This window comes from Strix aluco, chromosome 6 (assembly GCF_031877795.1).
Source record: "Strix aluco isolate bStrAlu1 chromosome 6, bStrAlu1.hap1, whole genome shotgun sequence".
In the NCBI taxonomy this organism is placed as follows: Eukaryota; Metazoa; Chordata; class Aves; order Strigiformes; family Strigidae; genus Strix; species Strix aluco.
Window position 1 is genome coordinate 18,122,193 of NC_133936.1, and position 24,015 is coordinate 18,146,207.

Below are 24,015 nucleotides of genomic sequence, written 5' to 3' on the forward strand. Positions count from 1 at the left end.
CCTGGCTGTGCCATGACTGGCACGTGCCAACACATGGGCTCACCTGCGCCTGACCACTGCCACGGAAAGCACTGCACCCCATGCCATGTCCCCCACCTCCAGCTGCCCCCCGGCAGGACCCTGTGACTCAGTTTCCCCTCTTTTCAAAGGAAGCTACACCTCCCCTGCTTTGGGCAGACAGTTTTGGTGTGGGTAGGGAGGGAGGCAGGGGGCAGGCTGGGGGGGTCAGATACACAACACTGTCCATCCATCTGTCCGTCCCCCTCGGAGGGAGGGAGGTTTGCTAAGCAAGGAAAAATCCCTGAGCGGAGGCGCCGGGCGCGAGAAGGGCCTTACATGGGCATGGGAACAGCGTCGTGCTTCCCAGCTGATGTGTGTGCGGCTGTCCCGGCCCCCCCAGAGCCGCCCACGGGTGCCGGGCACCCTGCCAGCATCGCTGCCACCACAGGGGCATGGGTCCCACCCCTGTCCCCTTCACTGTCCCTCGGGCGGGGGGGTGCAGGTCCCTGCTGGGGCACAGGTCCTGTCTGCCCTGGCACAGCTCTGGCCACCCACTGCCTCCTCAGGGATGTGGCACTCACCAGCACCCCAAAACCTCCCTGGTGTCCCCACATACACCCCAGTGCGCCCCCCCCTGTAACCGCATCACACCCTTGGCACCCCACACTCAGTATAACCCTTCACACCCCACCAACCTCCCTACCACATCCTTATCTCTCCCCTCCCACCATACCCAGTCCATTGGGGGTTTATAACTGGGTGCTTCCCCCCACCTGGGCCAGGAGGCAGCTGGCTGGGAGGCAGCTGGGGGGGCAGAACAAGGGGTCAGGGCAGGTCCCAAGAGGGAAAATATGGGGACCAAGGGGAAGATGCTGCCAATAGCACAGTGGGACAGGCTCCAGGGCCAGGAGCCACCAGAGGGGGTACACCGGGACCTCAGCAGCATCTCCAGGGCAGGAGGAGGAAGAGTTGTGGGATTCAGCTGCCAGCACTTTGGGGATGAGCCCATCTTCCCACTGCAAAGTATCCTGGGGGTGCAGGGGGTTAAACGTGAGGGGCTTCAGGTAGACAAGAGGCCGGTTTTGCTGTGTGCCAAGCCCCCTCCCCACACGCACCCTCCCCAGAGACCCTACAATAATAAGCTGGCGTGTGAGTCAGCTGGCCACTTGCCCGGCCGGAGGAGCCCCTCCCTGGGCGCTGGCCCAAAGGAGCTCTGCAGAAGGCCCCTGGCCCTGGCCCCATGCACGCACCCCCCAGCAGCACACCCCTCAGCTAGCCAGCCCCACTGAGGGGGCTCCAGCTTCCAGCGAGCGTGGGAAGGGTGACGGAGGCTAATGAAATGCAGACGGCTGCGGGAGTGACTCATGGGCTGCCCCTGCATGCAAGCTACCCAGATGCTGAGACCCTGGTGTGACCCCCATGTTGGTGCACAACCCTGTAGCAGACATCAGAGAATCCCCACTGGGCGCATACCCAGACGCACGCGCTTTCCGACACTCCCTCCTTCCTGGAAACCACTGGCTCTCCACCACCGCCTGCCGTACTGCAGGCATCCTCTCACCCCACACCGCCTCCCCTCTCCCCGCGGCACCCCGGCATCGAGGCAAAGCCACCTCCTCTGGTCGCAGCCCCCAGGCATCTTTGGCACAGGGTACCCGGGCTGGCACAAGGTCCTGAGGCTGGCACAGTTGTCCTGGGACAGCAGAGAGTCCCCAGGATATCATAGGGTTCCCCAGGGGGCACAGGGTTCCAGGGTTGGCACAGGGCCCTAGGATGGCACAGGGTCCCCAGGGTGGCACAGCCCCGCCGAGCCTCCTGGCCACCTCTGCCCTGCCTGGACCACCTCAGCGCCCAGGGTATCCGGCACGTCCCCAGGGTGCCCCCACAGCTCCCCCCTCCTTTGACACCCCAGCCGGGGCTTGGTGCCAGGGCTGCTCCCAGCGCCTGCCCCACGCCACCACCTGCGCCACGGCACCCTGCAAAGCCCAACGCGTGCCTGGCCCCCGGCACAGGCCCCCCCTGGGCCTCTCCTCTCCCTCCCTTCTCGGCCGGGCACGGGCACGGGCACAGGCATGGGCACGTCCCAGCCTACGCTGCCTGCCCAGGGTGCGCCAGCTTCTTCCCGCCCGAGATGCCAGTCCCAGAGCCGGCTGCCACACACGCCTCCCTGGGGATTCAGGAACGCGCAGCCTCCCCTGCCCCGGCAGCGTGGCGGCAGGCGCCGTGCCCACCTCCAGCTCCCCGGAGAACCTGGGTTGCCGTAGGGTCCCCCTCCGCCGGCGCAGCAGCCGGACAGACGGACATCACTACCGGGCATCCTCAGCTCTGCTCCCTCCTGCCAGCGAGATCCGCCCCCAGCAGCGCTGGGTATCGGGAGAGGTGCTCAGCCTGCGTGTGTGCCGCCAGCAGCACCCAGCCGCAGCGCATGGCACCCACATGCAGCAGCAGCCACCCTGGCAAAGGGCACCCCACTCCAGGCGCTGGGACACAGATCCCTGCCGGCCCCCTCTGACCAGGGCTGCACCCCAAAACCCAGCCCCGTACCCGGATGGGCACGTGCCATCAGGGGCCAGGCAGCAGGATGGCACTGCCAGTCTCACCCGCCGGTGACACCAGGGCCACCACAACCAGCCCATAGCCACCAGCCCATCCGGGTGTCCATCCAGTGGGGTCAGCTGGTACAGACCACGGCATCACCCCTCTGAGTCCCCAGTGCCCCCCGGGCAGGGATGGGCACACCTCAGGGCACTGGCCTTACCTTGGCTTGGCACTTGGTGTGGCAGGAGAGCTTGCAGCCTGCAAGAGGGAGAGGGGACAGAGGGTTAGTGGGCGCAGGAGAGGGGGCATTGCCAGGGGACAGCCCACAGGCAGGGCAGGATGGGCGGTGACACCCCACGCTGCAGGGCACGGAGCACCTTGACACCGGGCACAGGCTGCCGGGACATGCACACACGCACATGGATGCCCGTGCCTTGCACACGCGCATGCACACTCTGGGTGGCACAGCACCGTGCGCACATGCCTGCAGCACTCGGTGCCACACACCCATGTGCAGGAGCCATCCCCTCCCCACGCCAGCGTGCCAGGGAGCGTGTGCGCGTGCAAACCCTAGTGCCCAGGGGTTCATGGCGTGAAGGGAGGCTGTGCACGGACACGTCTCACGAGACCTCGCACGTGCACCGGTGTGCATGAGAGCGCCGCGGGGGTGCTGCCGGTGCCCGTGCCTCCGCCTGCCTGTGCACTGCTGTTGCACGCTCGTGCCCGTGCCCCTGCGCAGGACAGCACGTGCACATGGTCGGTGCAGGCGTGTTTGCTGCTGCAGGGGACACGCACTTATACAGGGCACCCCCACGCCACCCGGGCAACCCTGTGAAGCCACATATCCCATCCCCAGGGGACACAAGTGTCCCAGTGCAGCATGGCCCTGGCCACCGCTGCCCCTCAGGCTCTGTCCCCCTGGGGCTGTTTCCTGTGGCGCAGGAAGCCGCATTGTTCCCGCGGCCAGAGGCCTTTCCGCCGGCCGCCCCTCGCACGGGGCTCAGCGGTATCGCACACGTGCGAGGGGCTGCAGCACCACCTGCGTCCCACCGGGCGCCACGGGCAGCGAGCACGGCAGAAGGCATGAGCACCCACCTGTGAGCACAGACCTGCACGTGTGTGCACACTCGTGCGGTGACAGTTGCACACTCACTGCACACACATGCAGCTGACACATAGCCACATGCCTGCAAGTGCCTCCCTGGGCCCCCCTTGCCTCCCAGCCACCTTCCTGCCCACAGCGGCACCACGTGCTCTTGCACACCCACAGGTTCCCCCTTTAACACACACGCGCGCGCGTGCGCCTGTGCGCACAGGTTGGCACAGGCACGTGTTCCCACCTTCACATCCTCGCACACGAAGCCGCACCGTGCCGGCACACACACACATCCCCCGATGTCCTGACCCCCCCAGCACACCCCCTTTCACACGCGTGTGCCCGTGCCACCGGCTCACCTCGGCAGGTGCTGCCCTGGCGTGTGATGGCCTGCCGGCAGATCCCACACGCCTTCACCTTCTTGAAGCTCGTCATCTTGAAAGTGTGTGCCGGGGGGGCCTCCAGGTCCTGGGGCTGGTGGGGGGAACACGGGGCTTTGTCAGTGGGAACGAGGTGGCACGGAGACGCGGGTACTCAGCCCTGTGCTGCCTCAGTTTCCCTCAGGGCAGGGGATCATCCTCCACCTCCCCCCCCCCCACCACACCCCCCCTACCACCCCCACACCCCACACACACCCCCACACCCCCCCCCCCACACCCCCCCCCCCCCGAACTGCGGCGGTCCCTTTAAATAGTCTCTGCCGCCCCCTGGCGGCGCGCGCGGGTGGCTGGGGGTGCGGGGGGGGGGTGTGTGCACGCGGGCGAGCACGGGTGCGCGCACAGACACGGGTGCGCGCACAGACACGGGTACGCGCTTGCGTCGCCCGGCGGGTCGCTGCGCGCTCGCAGGTGCGTCCCCGTGAAAGCGCGAACGCGCACCAGAGCCTGCGGGAGCGCGCGTGTGCGGGCACGAGCACCTGCGGGCACGTGCGTGTGTGCGCGCGAGCACGTGTGACTCTATACGGGATCCCTGAACGTGTTTGCACCTACGGGTGCGGACACCGGGGCGCGCGTGCAAACACGGAGGTGCCTGGAGGTGCTGCCGGAGGGTGCCCGTGCGAGGCGGCGTGTCAGCGCCAGGCCGCGTTCGGGGGCGCACGCCGGGCAGCGTGTGCTGGGGTGCCTCGGGACGAGGCGCCCCCCGAGCGGGAGCCCACCCTGCCCGGCGCAGCTGGCGGTGTGGGGGGAGGCCGGTGCTGTGAGTGGGACTGCGGGATGGATCGATCCCAACACGCGCAGGCGCCGGAGGGTGAGCGTGCGAGCGTGCGTGTGTGCTCACGCACGGGGGCTGAGGGCAGCGGGGGGGTCCTGGCACAGCTACAGGCAGCCAGTGCCCCTCCCGAACCCTCCCCCCCCCGCTGTTTTCGGGAGGGGGGTCAACCCCTGGCAGCGCGCCAGCCCTGCCCACCCACCCGCTGCCAGATGAAGACATGAGCCCCCATAAATCCGCCTTTTCATGCCAAGACTAATGAGATTAAGCAGAGGCCCGGCGGCCCCCCCTTGTCAGGGCACCCCGCTCTCCTCTGGCCTCGGCACTGCACCAGAGCCAGGGGTGACGGTGCCAAAGTGTGGTGGAGCTGGGTACCGCCCCCCCAAACTTCCCTGCCTCAATTTCCCCAGTGCACTTGTGGACAGGCAGAAGGGCCGCGTGTGTGCACTGCACGCCTGCGTGCGTGCAAACACCCCCGGGGCTGTGACAGTGCTGCATGTGCTACACGTGGCGCTTGTGTCGGCACTGCATGCACATGCACGCCTGTGAGCGTGCAAGTGTGTGTGAGTGTGCACATCCCTGCCAGCCACAGCAGCAGCAGACGCGTGGGCAGATTCCCCTGTTCCCACATGCAGTCCATGTGCAACGGTGTGCACACACACATGGGTTTGTACACGCGTGTGCAAGGCCCTCTTCCCCAGGCACCTATGCCCGCAGGGCCACTCGCTGGTGCCTCGGCCACCCCCGGCACTTGTGCCACCCCACAAGGGACCAGGGTGCTCACGGCTCGGTGCACACATGCACGTGCGTGTGCACAGGCGTGTCGTCACCCATCCAGCAGCCGTGGGAAAAACTGCCCGGGGCCAGGGGCTCCCACGCCGCAGTTGCTGGGTGACAGCGAGGCCTAACGATGCCATGAGCTCGTTTGCATATGCAAAGCAGCATCTTTGCTGCAGGATGCCCCGGGAAGAGGCCTTGCCCCCCGCTCCCAGGGACCCGGCCGGGATGCCCCGGGGATGCCAACGCGTCTCCCACACACGTATCCCCCCACCCTCCCTTGACCCCACACATTAGCATGGGCCTGCTTCATTAACGGCAATTGTCCTCGCTGGGGAAAGAGCTGCCCCCACTGTTCCCACCCCACAGAGCCCCCCCCTCTGCTTGTCCCATTGCCAACACCATTCCCATGCCGGGGGGCTGCCGACCCAGCACCCAGCTTTACACCCTCACACCCCTGCCCACCCAGTGCCACCCCGCCAGCTGGGAAACCAGCCCATCCCACAAAACAACCCTGTCCCAGCTCCATACTGGCAGGATCGCAGTTATCCTCCCAGCCCTCAGGACTGGGAACTGCTGGGGGAACGCGGGGCGGGGGGCTGGGGGGCCTCTTGGGGCTGCCACCTGGGTACCCACCTCCACACAGTGCGGGGAGGGGGCAGAGGCATCCCTGGCCATGGGCCCCCCAACACACAGACCCAAGGAGGCTGGAAGGGGACCCAGGTGTCCTGGGCTGGAAGAGGCACTGGGGAGAGGTGCCAGATTAATCAGAAGCTGGGAGGCCTGGGTTCATTGCCCAGCACTGCAGAGAGGTGCAGCAGGGGGGGGACTGGGACACCCAGTTCCCCTGAGACTGCAAAGCCGGAGTGAGTGGGGGGCACCGGGACACCTGGGTCCAGCCCTGTGGGCTCAGGCCCACCCAGCGCTTTGCTCCAGGGCCCCATTCGCCTTGGTGACCGGGGGGAAGCAGAGCCCTAAACCCCCAGCACTAACTGTATCCCCCCAGTTTGCCCAGTTTCCCTCCCCCCCAGTGGAGTGGCAGAGCCTCAACCCCGGGGAATGGTGGGGGCCCCCGGCCGGTGCGGCAGGCTGGGCGTCGCGGGGGATCAGCCGCCCCTCCCCTCCTCATTCCTAACCCCATACCCCCTCCATAGACACCCCCCCCGTCCACGTCTCTGTCCCGCATCCCATCCCGGTCTCCCCCTTCGTGCACCTCCCAGCCCGGCGCCCACCGCCGCCGCTCTCCCGGGCCCTGTCCCGCTCTGCTCCTCGCGGTCCCCGGGGCTCCTCCGGGCCCCGCTCCCGGTCAGGTCCCCCCAGCCCCGCCCCGGTGCCCGGCCGTCCCTGCCAGTCTCCGCTCGGAGCCGGCTCCCGCAGAGCCGGTCCCGGTGCCGGTCCAGCCCCGTCGGCTCCCCCCGCTCCCAGCGCGCCCGTCCTGGTGCAAACGCCCCCGCTCCGTCCCGGACCCCCCGGCAACCAGCCCCGCTCCCAGAGCCCGCGGCCGGGCTCCACCGCGCTGCTGTCCTGCTCCCCCCCGGTGCCCCCCCCGGTGCCCCCCGGTGCGGGCGCGGCGGGCCGTACCCAGAGCAGGCAGGAGAGGCAGAGTCCGGTCATGCTGCCCGCGGCGCGGCCCCGCGGCCGGCCGAGCCCCCCCGGCCCCCTCGCTCCGCCCGCCCGCCCCGCCCCGGCCCCACACCGCCCCTCCAGCCGGGGGGAGAAGGGGGGCGGCAAAGCCCCCCCCCCTCCCACCTCGACCCCCGCAGCGCCCACCGGCACCCCGACCGAGGTGGCCCCGGGGGCGGCCAGGACTCCCCCACCCCAGCAGAGGGGCTGCGGGACTTGGGGGGGCCGGAGTGGAGCTATTGTCTTGTCTCGGCCCCCTTTCCCCCCCCACAACACATTTGGGATCCATTTCCTCTGCTGACCCGGGGGGCACACGCCACCCACCTCACCCCCATCCCTCCTCTGGCCTCCAGCGGGTCCTGCGGCGGGGTGTCCCCCCGCCATCCCCAGCCATGTCCCCTGGGTGGTCCCGGGATGGGAGACAGGGAGGGATCGGCCATCCATGTGCCCATCTGGGGGGCCTCAGCGAGGGGGGACAACCTCCAGACAGAGAGCGGCTTGGCAGTCCGCGGCCCTGACGGCAATGGATTTGGCAGGGGGGTGCCCCAGCCCCTCCTGGGGGGGCTTGGCTGGGCAGCACACGGTTCCGTCCCCCGCCTCCAGCACTGACTCCAGCCTGGAAACTTGTGCTCAGCTGGCCGTGACCACGAGGGTGTGAGTCAGGGTGGGGGACGTGCCGCGGGGAAGGACATGCCAGCAGGACAAGCCATGGCTGGCATGGGGATGTGGGCACGGCGAGGACACTGTAATGCCCCCCCCCATGCCTCAGTTTCCCATCTGTACGCTGCATACAGCTGCCAGCCCAGAGAGAAAGGGCAGGGTGGGACAGGAGGGGCTGCCCTTCCCAAACACTGGGGTGGCATCTGGCCCCCCCAAAGTGCAGCACCCCCTCCCCAAAATATCCCCATTCCACCGCTCCCTGACCCACTACTCCACTGCGCCCACCCGGCCCATGGTACAGGTACCTCTGTGGGAATGTGCCAGCTGGGACAGGGGACAGATGGGGACAGCACCCCATGTCCCCCCATGCCAGCCAGGCCCAGGGGCGGAGGGAGGCTGAGGGGCCTGATCCTGCTCACAGCACCAAACAGGCAGGGAGCGTCTGGCCATGCACACCCCCCCCCATCATTACAGACCTCATTAATCAGCCTCGTTACTGCCCACAAATGAAAGCCCCAGTGGAGAGGGGTATCCCCACCCCCCCGTAAATCACCCCCTCCCATTCTGCCGTGACAAGCCTGGGCCTCTCAGAAGGGCAGGGACAAGGGTCATGCGACAGGGACAGGGTGGCCACAGGGACACTGCCCATGAGCATTATTTAGGGCTCATTTTCTCAGCGGGGGGTCACAGACAGGGGCACTTAGCCCAGGGACACCACCCCCCCCAGGTACCCAGTACGTGCCTCCAGTGCAGGGCCAACCTTGGCAGGAGTTCTCTGTGTCCCACTTCCTGGAGTCACCATGTCCCCAAGACCCCCACACCCGCTTCCAACACTGCCCTTGGGTGCACAGAGCACACGCACACGTCGCACACGCACTCCCCTGCCACATGCACCAGGGCACACTCATGCACACCACATATACAGCCCATGTCACGCGTGGCAGGTGGGCACGGGAAGGGCTGGGGGACACCCCTCTAACAGCTCACGCCACTGTAAAGCCCCACTGCTACTGCACCGAGCACACATGCATGTGCTAGGGGGCACATCCATGCACCCATGCAGGGACACGCACCCCATGGCAGCTCCCCAGAGACCTGCTGTGCACCCACACTCGTGCGAGCTGATGGTCACTCTCACCCTAGCCCCATCTGCACACCTGTGAACACACACACACACAAGCACGCGTGTGTTACACCCCACCATGAGTCCCTGTTCTCACACCCGCATCAGGGACGCACGGACACAGCAATGGATGTGGGACCACACAACCACCGCCCCACACCTCAACAGCGCCACCTACTCACAGCCCAGAGCACCCCCCTGTGCCCCTGGCAGCTCACGGTCCTATGTCCCCAGCACGCACTGGGGTCCCCAGGCAGCCAGGGGCCTCTCCCTCCTCCAGGCTGTGTCCCTGCCCTGGCACATACTGGCCTGTCACCACCCTGCAGTGACACTCCCCCAGGTGCTGCCCAGCAGTGGCTTTGGCACCCATTTTGCTGGCACGGTGCAGCCAGAGTGGCCCATGCCACCCCGTCGGGCACAGGACAGCTTCCCAAAATTTAAGGAACCAAATGGAGATGGTGCAGTGGGAGCCCCACACCCTCCGCCAGCCTCTCCTCTCCCTGCCTCAGTTTCCCCGGCAAAGCAGGATGGGTCCCCACACCGGGCACTGCATGGGCACAGGGATCCCCTGTGCAGGGGGGCAGTCCTTTGGCAACAGGGATCCCACACACACCAGGTGCTGATGGGCACAGAGATGTCCCACGTCGGGAGGTTACAGGCACGGGGGTCCCTCATGCCAGGCGCTTTTTTGGGCACAGGGATCCCACACAGACTGAGCACTTTATGGGCACAGAGCTCCCCAGTGCTGAGTGCTTACAGGCACAGGGATCCCCCACGCTGGGCACTTTATGGGATCTCTTGTGCTGGGTGCTTTATGGGCACAGGGGTCCCCTCATGTTGGGCACAGGAGTCCCCCCACTGTGGGTGCTGTAAGGACACAGGGACACTCCCCGCCTCAGCGCTCGCTCTGTAAGGACACAGGGATCCCAGCAGGTCCCATTGCGTGTACAGCAGGTCCCAGCAGATCCCCTCCAGCCAGGCACTGCAGGGGCCCGCGGGGGTGGGTTATAGGGTTGGGGGGTCACAGTGCCACACTGGGGGGGGGACACAAGGAGGGACAAAGGACATGCCCAGCACCCTGGCATGCATAGGCACGGTTTAATCCCCTGCTGCCTGCAGCAGGCAGGGCCAGCGCCAGTCTGCATCCCCGTCCCCCTGCACCCCCCAGAGCCCGCCCCAGCTCCGTGCCCCCCCTGCAGACCCTAACCCTAACGCTGTGCCCGGCGATATCCGCTTACCTCCCGGTGGCAGCAGGCGCGGAGGGGCAGGAGGCAGGACACCAAGGACTTTCCCCAACGAAAGAAGGTGGCAAAGCACCAGCTCAGCCGGGTCATGGTGCCCCTGCCCGGGGGTCACCCGGCCCGGGGCGGGGGGGGTGCAGGGGCCGACCCCTGCTCAGGACACGCTTTCGGGGGCAGTCAAACCCAGCCGTGCCCCCTCCACCCCCCTGGCTGCAACAAGCTCCGGTGTCCGGGCAGTGCCCAAGGAGGTGCCCGGCGGCGGGCACGGGGCCGTGCGGCGATGGGCTGGGGGGCTGCGGTCCCACCGGGCCCTGTCCCCCCCCGCCGGTCCCCCAGCGTCGCCTGCGCGCTGGCAGCCAGGCAGGGAGCACCGTGCCCGCCCATGTCCTGCAGTGCTTGGGTGGGAGCCAGCTCCGCCACGCTCCCCCTCCTCCTCCTCCTCCTCCTCCTTCTCCCCGCACACGGGGCTCGGCAGCCCCCGGGCTCACCCGTCTGCCCCCGGGCACGGCATCCCCTGGGGTGGATGCCAGACCCTAACAGTGCCCACCCCCCCCCACCCTCCAGCTCCCTCTGGTTTTGGGGTGGAGGAGCCCGGACACCTGGGTTTGACCACAGCTTAACCTGCGACATCCCCTCCCCCGACCCTTCCTCAGTTTCCCTCCAGCACCCCTTGCCCACCCCAACCCCTAAATGGCAGTGCCTGCACATGGAGCGGGGGCTTCCCTCCCCCTCCACCAGTCCCCCTGGCACCCCACCAAGCCTCTCCCCTTCCCAGGAGCTTGAGGACACATTCAGGGACCCCCTACCCAGACGCCCCCAGCAGGGTCCCCTCTCCAAAGGGTGCCTGGCTGATGGACCGTGCCATGGGCACAGCATTACCCAGGGGAACCCATCCATTACCCAGAGGACACCCCAACACGGCCCCGGGCACCCCTACCCCCACGGGGCTTGCACAAGACAGGGGGATGGGGTGCGCTCCATCCCGCAGCTGCACCAGGGACACCCCCACCCCCCCCGCACCTATTGGGGTGGTGCCAAGGGGGGCTGGCAGCAGCACCCCCGGATGCCGCCGCAATGCCGTGGTGATGCCGGGCAAGGACCCATCCCCGTGGGGCAGCTGCCGGTGCCAGGCGTGGGCAGCGGCTGTGCCAGGCTTGGGCACTAATTGCATTTGCCTCGGGAAGGCTCCTAACGAGCGGCAGCGCCAGGGAGGGGTGCAGGGGGCAGGGAGTTCAGGGGGTCCCATACACTTCACAGCTGTCCCCCACAGCCCTGCCTGGCACTCCGGGGCTGGTGGGCAGGGGGTGCCAGGGTACAGCCCTCCTACCCCAGGCCATGGGAGGTGACATCACTGCTGGCTCCATTGTCCCCCACCCTGGTTTAATTAGCAGATGGCCCCCAGACCCCCCCGTCAGGCAGCACCAGGCCTGTGCAGGGCCATTAGCTTTATTGGCTGCGCTGAACATGGGCCAGGCCTCGTTAATTGAATTGCACCCGCGCCAAGGACAGGCGGGTGTCTTCTCCCCCCCCCTGCCAGGCCCTGGCACCCCCTTCCTGGCCTTTGGCTGGGGCAGGGACAGGGGACCCCACTGCCAGGGTGCCATGGTGGCACCCACCCTGGCAAGGGGTTGGCAGGGGCAGCCCCCGCGGTGGGTGTCAGGGTCCTGCCCGTGGGGTGCCTGGCACGGGGCAGGCAGTGTTGGTGGGTGGGTGCAACCATGGGCACACGTGCGTGCATGCACATGTGGGTGCCCTCTCAGCCCCGCGCCCACTCCTGCCACATGTATATGGCTTGCACCTACACAGGCACCCCTATAGCCATGCACACACAGCCTGCACATGCATGCAATCACACACGTGCATACACACACATTCACATAAATATGCATCCCCCTCCTTGGCACAGTGGGGTGATGCTCCACCCCACCCCTCACCCCCCATCCACTCCCCCATCCGATGTGGGGTGCTGTGCTCCATGCCCACAGCAGGGCAAGGGGGTGCTGGGGAGGCTGGGGGTCACACCAAGCATGGCCACCAGTTCCCCCATGCCCCCCGGCTGCTTGGGGGCACCCCACGGCCCAACACACACCCCCCCAGACTGAGAGACTGGAGGGTGCAGGGAGGCCCAGGCTCCCGCTCAGCATCACTTCCTACTTTCGCTTTGGTTCCGAGCCGAGGCCTGGCCTGGGGGAGGCGGGTGCCCCCCAGGCCCCCCGGGTGGCACAGGTAGGGGCAGTGGGTGCTACAAGGGGGGGAGCAGTGGGGGGCAGGATGTGGGGGCAGCTGGGCGTCGCTGGGGGCATCCACCAAGCTGGACGGTGGTGGGGAGTGGGATGGCAGTGGGTCCCCATGCCCGGCACTTGGGGGGTGAGCTGGCATCGCCCTCAGGCTCCACCTCCAGGGGATTTAGCTCCCACCCCAGAAGGACCCCACAGGACAGGGCTGGCACTGCAAAGGGGGACAGGCATGGTGGCCGAGGGGCACTGCTGGGCTGGGGGGTCCCAAGGCACAGACAGCAAGGGGGGGCCTTGACCAGGGTGTCCCAGGAAGTTTGCACCCTGGCTCTGGGCAGAGTCCCCATGTCAGGGGCAGATGCCCACAGGGGGCTACAGGCCTTGCTGGGGTGGGCTGCAGCTCCTCAGGGGGCGGCCTCCTTGCCCAGGGGCTGCTGCTGCCCCAGAAGTGCTGTTAGCTAGCTGGGTCCTGGACTCTCTCCCCAAAAACTGCAAGGGGGTCCCTCAAAGCATTCCCAAGCCTCATTCCCATGGGAGGGCATCAGGGTCCCCCCTAGGCCTGGCACTGTCCTTCCCCACCCCCGCAGAGGCTGCACAGGGGGACCAGCCTTGCTGACCCCCTCCCCAAAACTGGCACCCCCCAAACCAGGGAGCTGAGTGCCAGGGGCCCCAAGATGCGGTGCCTGATGTGATGCAGGACGGGCAGGGGGTGGCTCCTATGGCCCCCCCGACCTCCCACAGTTCCTCCCGGCCAAGGTAGAAAAGGAGAAGCAGGCAGGCGCCGCGTGGGCACAGGGACACGCCAGCGTCCCCCCAGCTCCCAGCGAGCGCCTTGAGGCACCCCACAGCTCCCAGCCACAGGTAAGGGGCTCCTCTTCCCAAGGGAAACTGAGGCACGGGCAGGGGGGGTAGGTGAGAAGATGGCTTGCCCAAGGTCGCCCAAGGTCACCAGGAAGGGGACCCAGGCATCCAGAGACCTGGGTCCTGCTCTGCCTGCAGAGCCACTCTGCCATGGCGGGGGGGGGGGGGCAGCAGGCACTCACACACACTTGGGCACGCTTGGGCATGCACGCTCCTGTGAGCACACACCCACCCTGCCATGCACAACCCCATGCACACACATGTGTGCTCCCCAAGCCCTGTCCCCAGCCACCACCTGCGGTGACAAGCCCCGGACCTGCCACCTCCGTGGGCACTGTCTTGCATCCTGAGGACAGGGTGCCACCCACCGCCCCCCCCAAAACCACCCCACTGCACTGTGCCTCCCGCCTCCCCGCCCCATGCTCACGACACCCCCAGACCCTGTGCCAGCCCTGCAGGCAGCATGCTGTGCCAGGGGGCTCTGCCTGGGGCAGAGCTCAGTTTGGGGGGCTGCATGTCGAGGGTTGTGTGTCCCCCTTCCCCGCCCCCCCAGGAGGCCCCCGCACTGTTCGCAGTGTGAGCAAGGGAAGCGAGAGCAGAAGCAAAGGCAGCGCTTCCCCAGCGCCAAACCCACATCCTGAATCCTGAGGGACAGGGACAGGGACACACTGGGTTGGGGGGGCCCAGCCCCAGGAGCCCCCCCAAGGAATGGGGGCAGAGCCTGGGGGCATTTTGGGGCAGGGCACAAGAACAACTAAGTGGTAGTGGTATGGGGCACCTTTCCCCACCCCATACCCCCTACCCCAGGTAGTGGGGGGACATGAGCAGGGAAAAGGGGTGCCTGAGCCCATCCCCTCTTAACAGCAGGCAGCTCTGGGGTAGAACTACAGGAGCAGACCTTCTCCATGGGGCAGAGAGTTTGGGGATGCCAAGTGAGTGCCAGCCTGGCACCTCTCATCTCTGCCCCTGCTTTTGCAGCCTCTCAGGGACAGCCATGGCAGGGGACGGGGAGCTCAACCGCATCATCAAGGACCTGCAGAGTAAGTGTGCCAGCCTGTCCCCTGCCAGCGTGTCCCCTGCATCCCACCCTGGCCATGCCAGCTCCCTCCTCGCACCCAGCCTGTGGGCAGCCGGGAGGGTGTCACTGCCGGGGGTGCTCCAGAGCATCCCAGTGCCAACCCTGCCACTGCTGCCTGCTCCTGTCCTTGCTGCCAGCCCCAGGGGACCAATAGTGCCTGGTGGGTACCTCTGGCCTCACTCCCCCTGCTCCCCCATTCCATCCCAGGGCAGGTTCCTCTTTCACCCACCGGCAGAAATCCCCGGGAGCTCGGAGGTGGGGGTGGGATGGGGCAGTGTGCCCGCTGCCTGGGCAGGGCCATGCCAGCTCAGCCCTGCCATCCCACAGAGACCGTGGCCGAGCTGAACCGCAGCTACCGGGAGCAGAACCTGCCAGTGACAGATGGGAGCCGGGAGCTGCACAGCCTCTGTGCCCAGCTGGAGTTCCTCCTCCAGGTACTGTCACTCCTCAGTCCCTGCTGCTCCCTGCCTCAGTTTCCCCTGGGGTGCAGCTGAGAGCAGAGGAGACCCCATGATGGCTGTTTTGGGGGGTGGGATGACCCCAGCCAGCGTTGTCCGGCCCTGGGCATCCCCAGCGAGCACCCAGACAAGGCTCACCCATGTGCTGCAAAAGGGAAACTGAGGCACAGAGCCAGCAAAGAGGGGTCAGCCAGGGGACACTGGGACCCACCCTGCTGGGGGATGTGGCTGGATCCCAGCCCCACAGGGGACAGGCTGGGGAGAGACAGGGGACACCCTGCAAGCCCAAGCTTGTGTCTCTGCCAGTTCGACCTCAAGGAGAAGAGGAGCTTCTTTGGGCAGCGCAAGGACTATTGGGACTTCTTATGCCAGGGCCTGGCACGGCGCCGGCAGGAGCATGAGGGTGTTCGCTTTGTCACTTCCCTGGACAAGGTGGGCACAGGCTGGCGGGATGCCGGGGGACTCGTGCACACACACGTGTGCGTGCTTCTGCTTGTTTGTGGGTGCGCACGCACTTGTGTATGGCCACCCACTCACTTGGGCACCGAGGATATGCCCACTGGCACTATGAAGGGTTTTCTCCCCTCTGGGGTCCCCGCTGCCCCCCAGCCCTGGCCCTGGGGACCCCTTCCCTCCTGAATGGGCTGGGGAGGAGGTGTGTGGGGGACAGACTGATGTGGCAGGGCTAGATAACTCCATCTTCACCCAGCTGAAGACCCCCGTGGGCAGGGGCCGAGCCTTCCTGCGGTACTGCCTGGTGCACCGGCAGCTGGCAGAGTCCCTACAGCTCTGTCTCCTCGACCCTGAGAGCCTCCGGTGAGAGCTGGGGGCATGGAGAGGGGATGCTCACAGTGGTGGGGAGCACAGCCCGGGCAGGCAGTGGCCTGCAGCACCTGGTTGGCAAGGCACATGTGCCTGCCCAGGGCACAGAGTGGTGCCTGAGCCTGTTTTGTGGTTGCAGAGAGTGGTACTACGCCCGCAGCCCCTTCCTGAGCCCCCAGCGCCGGGCCGAGATCCTGGGCAGCCTCTACGAGCTGGACAGTGTCACCTTCCACCTAGCTCTGTGCAGGGCTGACCTGGACACCGCCTGGCCCATGTTCTCCGAGTGAGCACTGGGGGGCACCAGGGGCACTGGGGACACTGGGGGTGCCAGGGTTATCAGGGGCATCAGGGACACCTGGGGCTCAGCATCTCAGAGCAGCACATGGGCATTGCCCCACTGCCCTGAACCCGACGTGGTACCCCAGCTGTGCCAGCCCTCCAGACATGACCCCAGGCAGGCACAGACACCTGTGCCAGCATGCACACCATGCCCATGCCTGCAAACATGCCATGCGTGCATGCACACACACAAACACAGCTGTCCTCTGCCAAGTACGTGCCCAGGCACAGGTCTGCTGCAACACCGTGACACTATGACATCTGAGACACGGGGGCATATGTGTGTGTGTGTGCACCCTTGCCCCCGGGCATATTTGCAAGGGGGCACTTGTGGACGCAGCCACTCCAGCATGTTCATGCCTGTTCTGCTGCTCAAACACTCATGTGCACGCCCTGCCACAAGCACACATGCAGCCCCCAATTGCCCCCTGCAACCACCATGGGGGTCTCTGGGTGCCACCTGCTCTGTGGGTGCCCAGGCTGGTGGCACCAGCATCCCTTGTCCCCTGTCACCAGGTGCTACTTGGTGTCACCACCCTGCTGCCCTCTCCATCCCCAAAGGCTGAGCTGTGCTCAGGGAGCCCTGAGGGAGGGTGGCAGTGCCCTGCTCACCCTGAGGGTGACCTGGTGGCCCTGAGCCCCATGTCCCCTCTAGGACACTGGTACGGCCCAGTCCAGTGGCCAGAAGCAGCTCAGCAACGATGGCCCAGCAGACAGACAATACCGGCACTGGGGAGCATGGATGGCCCAATGGCATCACCCATCCCACCGTGGCACCCCATGGGGTGCCAGGCCATCCGTGCCCACCCACCCTGACTGCCCTGCAGGCAGGGGGTGTAGAGGTGGAGGATCTGGAGGTGAAGAAGGACATGGAAGAAGAGGATGAAGAGGAGGTGGAGAAGGATGAGGAGAAGGATGAGGAGGAGGATGAGGAGGAGGTGGAGGATGTGGAGGTGGATGTGGATGTGGATGAGGACGTGGAGAAGGAGGAGGATGTGGAAGAGGAGGTTGAAGAGGAGTTGGAGGAGAATGAGAAGAAGATGGAGGATGTGGATGTAGAGGACCTGGAGTACACACATGGGGCTAGCAAAGCACCTCATCCCGATGGTGATGGGGAGCCTGGCACATCCCCACCGCCTGGCATGGGGTGCATGCCAGGCTCCCTGCCACCAGTGCCTGGACAGCCGGGTGGGACAGAGGCGTCCCTGCGGGCACTGGTGTCCCAGCTGCAGACCGAGCTGGGGCAGCGGGAGGCGGCATCGCGGGTGCTGGTGGCCCGGCTGGCACGGGAGGAGCGGCGGCACCGGCGGCAGGAGGAAAGCAGTGCCCAGCAGGCCCAGCTGCAGGCACACGAGGCTGAGGCGCTGCGGGAGACCAACATCTTCCTCAGGCAGGCACTGGCAGCGGCGGTGGCAGCAGGGGGCCCGGGGGAGCTGGCGCGGATGCAGGAGGAAGCACGGGGCTGGCGGGTGGTGGCAGAGGAGCGGGGTGCCCAGCTGGCTGGGGCGCTGGCAGAGGCAGCAGCGCTGGCCTCACACCTGAAGGACTGCCAGGCGGCACTGGTGGCAGCGGGACGGACGGACACGCTGAAGGATGCTGGTGCCGCAGATGAGGTGGCCACCGTAGAGGAGGTGCTGCGGCAGGCACTGGAGCTCGCCCACAGTCACCAAGAGCCCCTGCTGGACCCCCAGGCAGAGGGGGAGCCCAGCACGGCCGCTGACATGGCCATGGTATGGGCAAGCCCAAGGGGACCCCACAGTGGGGCAGGTGGTCGGGGGGCCAAGGCTGAGCCCTGCTCTCCCACAGCGCTTGGCCACCCTGGCCGCTGCGGCGCAGAAGGAGGCCTGGCAGAGCCGGCAGCAGCTCCAGGCTCAGCGGCAGGAGGTGATGCGGCTTCAGGAACAGCTCAGCAGGTCGGGCAGGGACCCCCCACTCCCACCACCTCACAGTGGGTCTCCCCATCTCCACCTGCTACAGGGTTTCCCCTGAGAACCCCCACGATACCCGACTTGGACCCAGGGGAACAGCACCTGGGGATGGGAAGGGAGAGAGAGGGAGGGAAGGATATTGGGGAGGGAGGGCTGGAGGGAGGCATCAATTTGGGGACTGATAGGTAGGTGGAGGAGTGGGTGGGCGGAGGGTTGGAAGAATGAATTTGGGGCAAATAGAGGGATGGAGGGGTGAAGGGGTTGGTGGGGTGAATAAGTTGATGGGCAGGCACACAGAGGGATGGAGGGATGAATTTGAGACGAGTGGATGGAGGAACAGAGGGATGAATTTGGGGTGAGTGGATGGATGGGTGAGTGGGCAGAAGGCCAGAGGAATGGGTGTGGGGAAGGACAGATGGACGAACAGCTGGGAAACAGAGGGGGGACTGGCTCAGCAGATAGCAATGTGGCTGTGGGGATGGGGAGCCAGCTTGGGGATGGATGGGGAGCGGACAGAGGGAGGGAGGAGGTGGGGAGAGACGACCAGCTGAGGGACAGGGGGACCATCTCCCCACTGCCCTGCACCAGGGCCCAGCAGGACGGGGAGCGCTGGGCATCAGCACTGCAGCGGGCGCAGCGGGAGGCCCTGGAGCGGGAGGCCATGCGCGGCACCGAGCAGGCGCGGCAGCAGGAGCTCATCCGCGACATGAAGGGGCGGCTGCTGGAGCTGCTGCGGTGAGAGCCCTGGGGACCCCACTGGTGTGGGACCATGGTGGGGGGACCCAAACCCCTTTGCCCAGAGGAGGGCACCAGAGCCCAGGCAAATCCCGCTCACTGCCTTGGGAGACTTAGGTGCCCACCTTGGGTCTGGGGTGCTAGGGCGTGCTCCTGGACCCCCACCACCGGGCATGCTCCTGCCAGGGCTGACCTGTCCCCTCCCGCAGGGAGAAGGATGCCTTGTGGCAGAAGACAGAGGGCATTGACACCCCGATGCCCAGCCCGGCACCCCGCGATGTAGGGCTCTGTGCCCGCTGTCGCAAGGATTTCCGCCTCCTCTCCCGACGGTACAACTGCAGGTGGGCTACGGGGGGCACCGAGGGTGGCACCGGCACGGCACCAGGATGGCACGGCACTCACCGCCCTCTCTCTCGGCAGGCTGTGCCAGGGCAAGGTGTGCCACGCGTGCTCTGTGGACATGGGCAAGCAGGGACGCTGCTGTCTGCTTTGCTATCAGCAAAGGCACCCACAGGCTACATGAGCCAGGACCACAACCCTCAAATCTTTGTGCCCTGGCTGCCTCCTCTCGGACTTACCGGGGACCCAGGCGTCCGGGCCCTGCAGGCAGGCCCTGCTGCCCAACATTTCGGGTTTGAGATGTCTCTTTCTTGTGGCTGGTCCACAGAGAGGTAAACAACCCACTCCAACTACCCCTGTGGCTCCTGTGTTGTCTATCAGTCATCGCCGGATTGACCCCCAGGCTAGGCGCAGGGTGGGGGAATGCCAGCACGGGGGTGTCCGAGCCCTGCTGAAGGGGAACCGTCCCCATAAGGGCTGTTCCAGCTGCAGCCAGGCTGAGCCACCGTCTGCCCCGAGCTGCAGCGGGGAGGCAGCAGCAGGCAGGGGAGACAGCTCTTGGCCAACAGCCCCGGCTTCCTGCCAGGCTCCGAGGAACTGCTTGGGCAAGAGGTTTCCCAGATGCAAAGGTGATGGGCTGTCCCTGCCCAGCACCCCCACTGACCCTGACTAGCCCCGAGTCCCCAGGACTCCCCACATGGGTGCCAGGGGACTCCTGTACCCACGCATGAGCCAGCCCACGACTGTCACCCACTGATGCCTCCCACGGTTAAGGACCCCCAGGGACCCTGGAGCAGGGGAGATAGAGGAGCAGTACAGGACCCCTGTGGAGAGATGCTTGGGCATGGTGGTACAGACACCCCAACACTTGGACACAGGGTGGCAGGAGGGACCCCAGCAGGGTCACAGCCCCCTCTTCAGCCCCTCTGCCCTACTCTGGTGCAGCCCCAGTTGCCCAAGCAGGGGAGGAAACGTCACGGTTGTGTAAGGGACAGGTTCCCAGTCCTTTGCACAACAATATCCTGGCACTGCAGTTCCGGGGGGGGGGGGGCGGGGGGCCCGGGTCAGAGCACCCTTCAGGGCAGGGGTCACAGTCAGCAAGGGGCTGCCCAGGGATCTTGCAGTGGTTTGCTCCACTGGGGCTTGGATTGGGGTCAGGAAGGGGGTGGCTTTGTCCCCATGGAGACCCCCACACTGGGGAAGTGCCATGACCTGGCTGGGTGGCAGTGGGGACCAAGACCCAGGTTTGGGTCCCCTCTGGGGATGCACAGGATGACGAACTTCCTGCAACAGCCTCTTGGGTAACAGCCCTTCCCTGGCCTGAAAGTGCGGTTACCTACGTGCCGCTGGGCTCAGCTGGCACCACCACTTTGGCACAGAGGTGGGGAGCCCAGGACCCACCGTGCCCAGAGATGTGCCCTGGCTCCATCCCACCGTCCCCCTCTCTGTGGCAAAGAGGAGCCAGACCTGGGTGACCAACCCGCCAACTCCTTTAATGCTGGACAGCCGTCAGCCATGAACACTGTCCCCACAGCGGGGTTGCGGGGTCCCTGAAGTCACAGGCTCTACACCAAACAGCGGGGAGGGTGGGCATCACTCGCCTGGCAATGAGATCCTACTCTCTCGCCACCCAAGCCCCCATCCAGCCGGGGTCCAGCATCTAATGGTGGCCCTGCCCGTCCCTGTGGCATTGCTGCCCACATCCCAGGGGGCTGGAAAAGGATGCTGGGGTGTGCAGCATGCTGGGACCTGCTGGGAGCTGCCAGGATCAGGTTCCAGCAGGGCTCAGAGGGTGGTGGAGGTGTTTCCAGAGGTGGAGGCGTAGGAGGTGCGACCGTAGCGGGCCACGGCATCCTTGCTGATGAGCCCACGCTGGGCCAGGATCTTGAGGAAGCTGTTGCGAAACTTCTGCCCGATGAAGGCGTAAATGATGGGGTTGATGCAGCTGTGGGCGAAGCCCAGGACCTGTGTGACGGAGAGGGCTGTGTCGATGCGGTTCCTCCTCTCGCAGGTCTCGGCGATGGCCCGTGTCCTCATGAGGGTGTCGCTCACCAGCGTGATGTTGTAGGGCAGCCAGCAGATGAGGAAGACCAGCACCACGGCAAAGATGACCTTCATGGCCCGCTGCTTCTGGGCATTCTTGGTCTGCAAGAGGGTGTGGATGGTAACGCCGTAGCAGAAGAGCATCACCAGGAGGGGCAGGGCGAAGCCAAAGGTCTGCGGCAGGACCCGCAGCACCACCCGCCACTTGGCAGTGTCCTCGCCGCCGATGCGCTCATAGCACACGGTGCCATTGCTGGGCGAGGGGAAAGCCTCGCGGAAGAGCAGCACAGGCAGGGAGAGCAGCACGGAGAAGACCCAGATGCCCAAGCAGACAAACTTCACCCAGTGCCTCTTCTCAGTGGCAGCCCGGGTGGCATAGACGATGGCCAGGTAGCGGTCCACGCTGATGCAGGCCAGCAGCAGGATGCCGCTGTAGAAGTTGGCCTCCTGCAGCACAGAGATGGCTTTGCACATCACAGTGCCAAAGACCCACTCGTGGGCTCGGTAGGCAGCCCAGAGCGGCAGGCTGAGGGCGAAGAGCAGGTCTGCCACAGCCAGGTTGAGCAGGTAGACATCGGTGACGGAGCGGTTGGTATGGCTGGAGGTCACCACCAGCACCACCAGCCCATTCCCCACCACGCTTAGGATGAAGACAAAGCAGTAGATCACCACCACCAGGTACTTGTTGAGGGCAGATCCATCGGGCCGGCACGGGGCAGAGGAGATAGCAGTGTCAGGCATGGCCGTGCTGTAGTCATAGGTGTAGTTGTAGAGGGAGAAGAGGTTGGAGAAATCCCCGTTGAAGGAGAAGGACTCCATTTTACCTGTGGAGCACAAAGCAGCATGAGTGTGGGAGGGTGGTGTGGGCCAGGGATGACAGTGTCTCTGGGTCCCCTGGCAACTCCATTGCCCCCCCAGGTTCCCTCCCAGTCAGTGGGCAGCCCCGTTCCATTGCTCTACCATGCCCTGTGTCCACGCCATGCCAGTTAATGGGCAGGGCTGCAGATGAACACTGTCCCCTTGTACAACACTACCAGCACCCCCCAGTCTGCTCCACTTCATTCCAACCCTGTCCCTTCCCTGTCCCCCACAGACCAGTCACTTTTCCTTGGGTTGGGGGGGCTCCCCCATCAATACAGCATCACGTCCCTCCACCTCGCCCCTCCAGCATCCCTGGGTTCCCCTGGTTTGTGTGGGTCCTTCAAAAGCCTCTGAGCTCTTTGAGCAACTCAGGGCCCCTTGGGCACCTCCAAAGTCCTTTGAGCATCTCTGGATCCCTCCGTTCTCCCCATCCCCTCAAGCATCGCTGCCACCCCAGCCAGCAGAGAGGCTGTGGTCATGGTGCTCAGGGCAGGCGGGGACTCAAGAAGGTCTGAAGGTGGTTTCATGTCATTCTTCCCCCTCCAGTCCTGTCCCTGCGTGAGTGATTTCACCCCCCTGACGGAAAGACGTGTCACCCTTTGCAGGCAGCTTTGGAAATATTTCACGTCTCTGGTTTTCCTGTTGCTCAGCTGGGCGCTGCTGGGCGTCCTCATGTCCCCCGTGCTCAGCCGCGATGGGGAAATCACAGGTGACAGGCACTTTTCCTGTCTCCTCACATGTAAGACACCCTGCTCTGTCCCTGCCTCCCCGAAGACCATTGGGTTTCAGCCTTCTTCCAGTACAGATCTGGACTCTCACTCCAGTTTCACCCTTCTGCCCCATTTCCAAGCCCGTGAGAACCCTCCAGGGCTTGGCGATGTCAAGGCTGCTTGGGGGTGCTGAGTCCCTGAAGTGCTGGGGGGTCCCCGCCCCCAAGGTGGCCCTGTTTGAACCCAAACCCTCCCTGGGACCAACCTTCCCCTTCTGCTGTGCAGGGATTCCCCACTGCAGCTGGGCTGGTGCCCCTGCCCAGAAAACTCCCTCCCTGGCTCTGCTGGCCCCGATTCTGTGATGATCCCAGGATGGTGATCCTGGGGTGGTGGTCCTGGGATGGTGATGCTGGGATGGTGATGCTCCAGCATCCCAGAGGACCACAGCTGGGGACACTGCTGGTGCCAATGGGGGAACGTCCCTCCAAGTGTGGCTACCATGGGCACAGGGCAGAGCCAGACACCAGCGCTTCCCCTCCATCTATTTTTGGCTTCTTTTTTCTGCCTCCCCACTTCAAAATTCCAGCGGTCCCTCTGGGACCTGGTATCCTCCACCCACGGGAACCCCGCAGCCAGTCCAGCTGAGTGAACAAGCAGCACCCCATTTCCCCTCTTGACCCTGGAAGGGCTGGGGGACACTGGGATGGCCCTGCGGGTCCCCACAGGGAGGAAGGAGGGACAGGCCATGGAGAAGCACCCTCCCGGTTCATCACTGTGCGAGGAAATGAGAGCGGGCGCTTCCCCACCGGGGCACCCACAGCCAATGACCCTGGGGACCACGGGGGTTTACACCCCAGATGAGCCCCCAAGCACAGCCCTGAGTGCCCCCACCCACTGCCTCCCGCTCCCCCGACAGCAGGCAGCCTCCTCAGACAGCCGGAGCAGCCCACCCCGGCCCCCAGCACAGCCTGCGCCACATGTGAGGAGGCTCAGCTGGGTGCTGGGGTGCCGACAAAGCCCAAAGAAAGCCCCCATCTCCAATGGAGCACCACGGGGACTCACCGCTCGCTGTCCTCACTGTCTCCCAAAATCTGGGGTCTTCTCCTCGTCCCAAGCCAGTTGTCACCGGGAAGCACCCGGGCACAGGGACAAATCCAGGCGTCACCCCCAAAGGGCTCTGGCACAGAGCGTGGCAGGACACGGGGCAGCAACCAGGCCCAGGGGTCTCACCAGGCCAGCCGGACGGTCCCTCACCTGCGCCTGCCGCCGTGCCGCCTCTTGGCACCCCTTCCCTCTGCCGCCCGCTTTATGCTGCCCAGGGAGGAAGCGAGGTTGCAAAA

At 65.9% G+C, this 24,015-nt stretch overlaps 3 protein-coding genes across 13 annotated transcripts in view; 1 reads left to right on the forward strand and 2 right to left on the reverse strand.

Moving 5' to 3' along the window:
* Positions 1-7,267, reverse strand: part of TNS1 (tensin 1) — a 66,334-nt gene extending 59,067 nt beyond the window's left edge. For all 11 annotated transcript variants that reach the window (XM_074828839.1, XM_074828849.1, XM_074828848.1 and 8 more), the window contains exons 1-3: positions 7,202-7,267; positions 3,994-4,108; positions 2,759-2,796 (exon numbers count right to left, since the gene is read on the reverse strand). In XM_074828839.1, the coding sequence (XP_074684940.1) occupies positions 2,759-2,796; positions 3,994-4,108; positions 7,202-7,234 (186 nt within the window). In that variant the 5' untranslated portion in view covers positions 7,235-7,267. The remainder of the gene's footprint in view (positions 1-2,758; positions 2,797-3,993; positions 4,109-7,201) is intronic.
* Positions 7,268-13,271: 6,004 nt separating this feature from the next.
* Positions 13,272-19,414, forward strand: RUFY4 (RUN and FYVE domain containing 4). The gene is made up of 11 exons (XM_074828261.1): positions 13,272-13,362; positions 14,341-14,402; positions 14,768-14,874; positions 15,205-15,330; positions 15,608-15,714; positions 15,860-16,003; positions 16,715-17,789; positions 17,866-17,972; positions 18,576-18,722; positions 18,932-19,063; positions 19,143-19,414. Exons 2-11 carry the CDS (start codon positions 14,357-14,359, stop codon positions 19,243-19,245), a joined length of 2,094 nt encoding a protein of 697 aa, XP_074684362.1. The 5' UTR covers positions 13,272-13,362; positions 14,341-14,356; the 3' UTR covers positions 19,246-19,414.
* A 1,115-nt stretch (positions 19,415-20,529) lies between these two features.
* LOC141924932 (C-X-C chemokine receptor type 2-like) lies at positions 20,530-23,939 on the reverse strand. The gene is made up of 2 exons (XM_074828263.1): positions 23,738-23,939; positions 20,530-21,928 (listed from the first exon to the last, which is right to left on the reverse strand). Exon 2 carries the CDS (start codon positions 21,921-21,923, stop codon positions 20,847-20,849), a length of 1,077 nt encoding a protein of 358 aa, XP_074684364.1. The 5' UTR covers positions 21,924-21,928; positions 23,738-23,939; the 3' UTR covers positions 20,530-20,846.
* Positions 23,940-24,015: the final 76 nt, after the last annotated feature.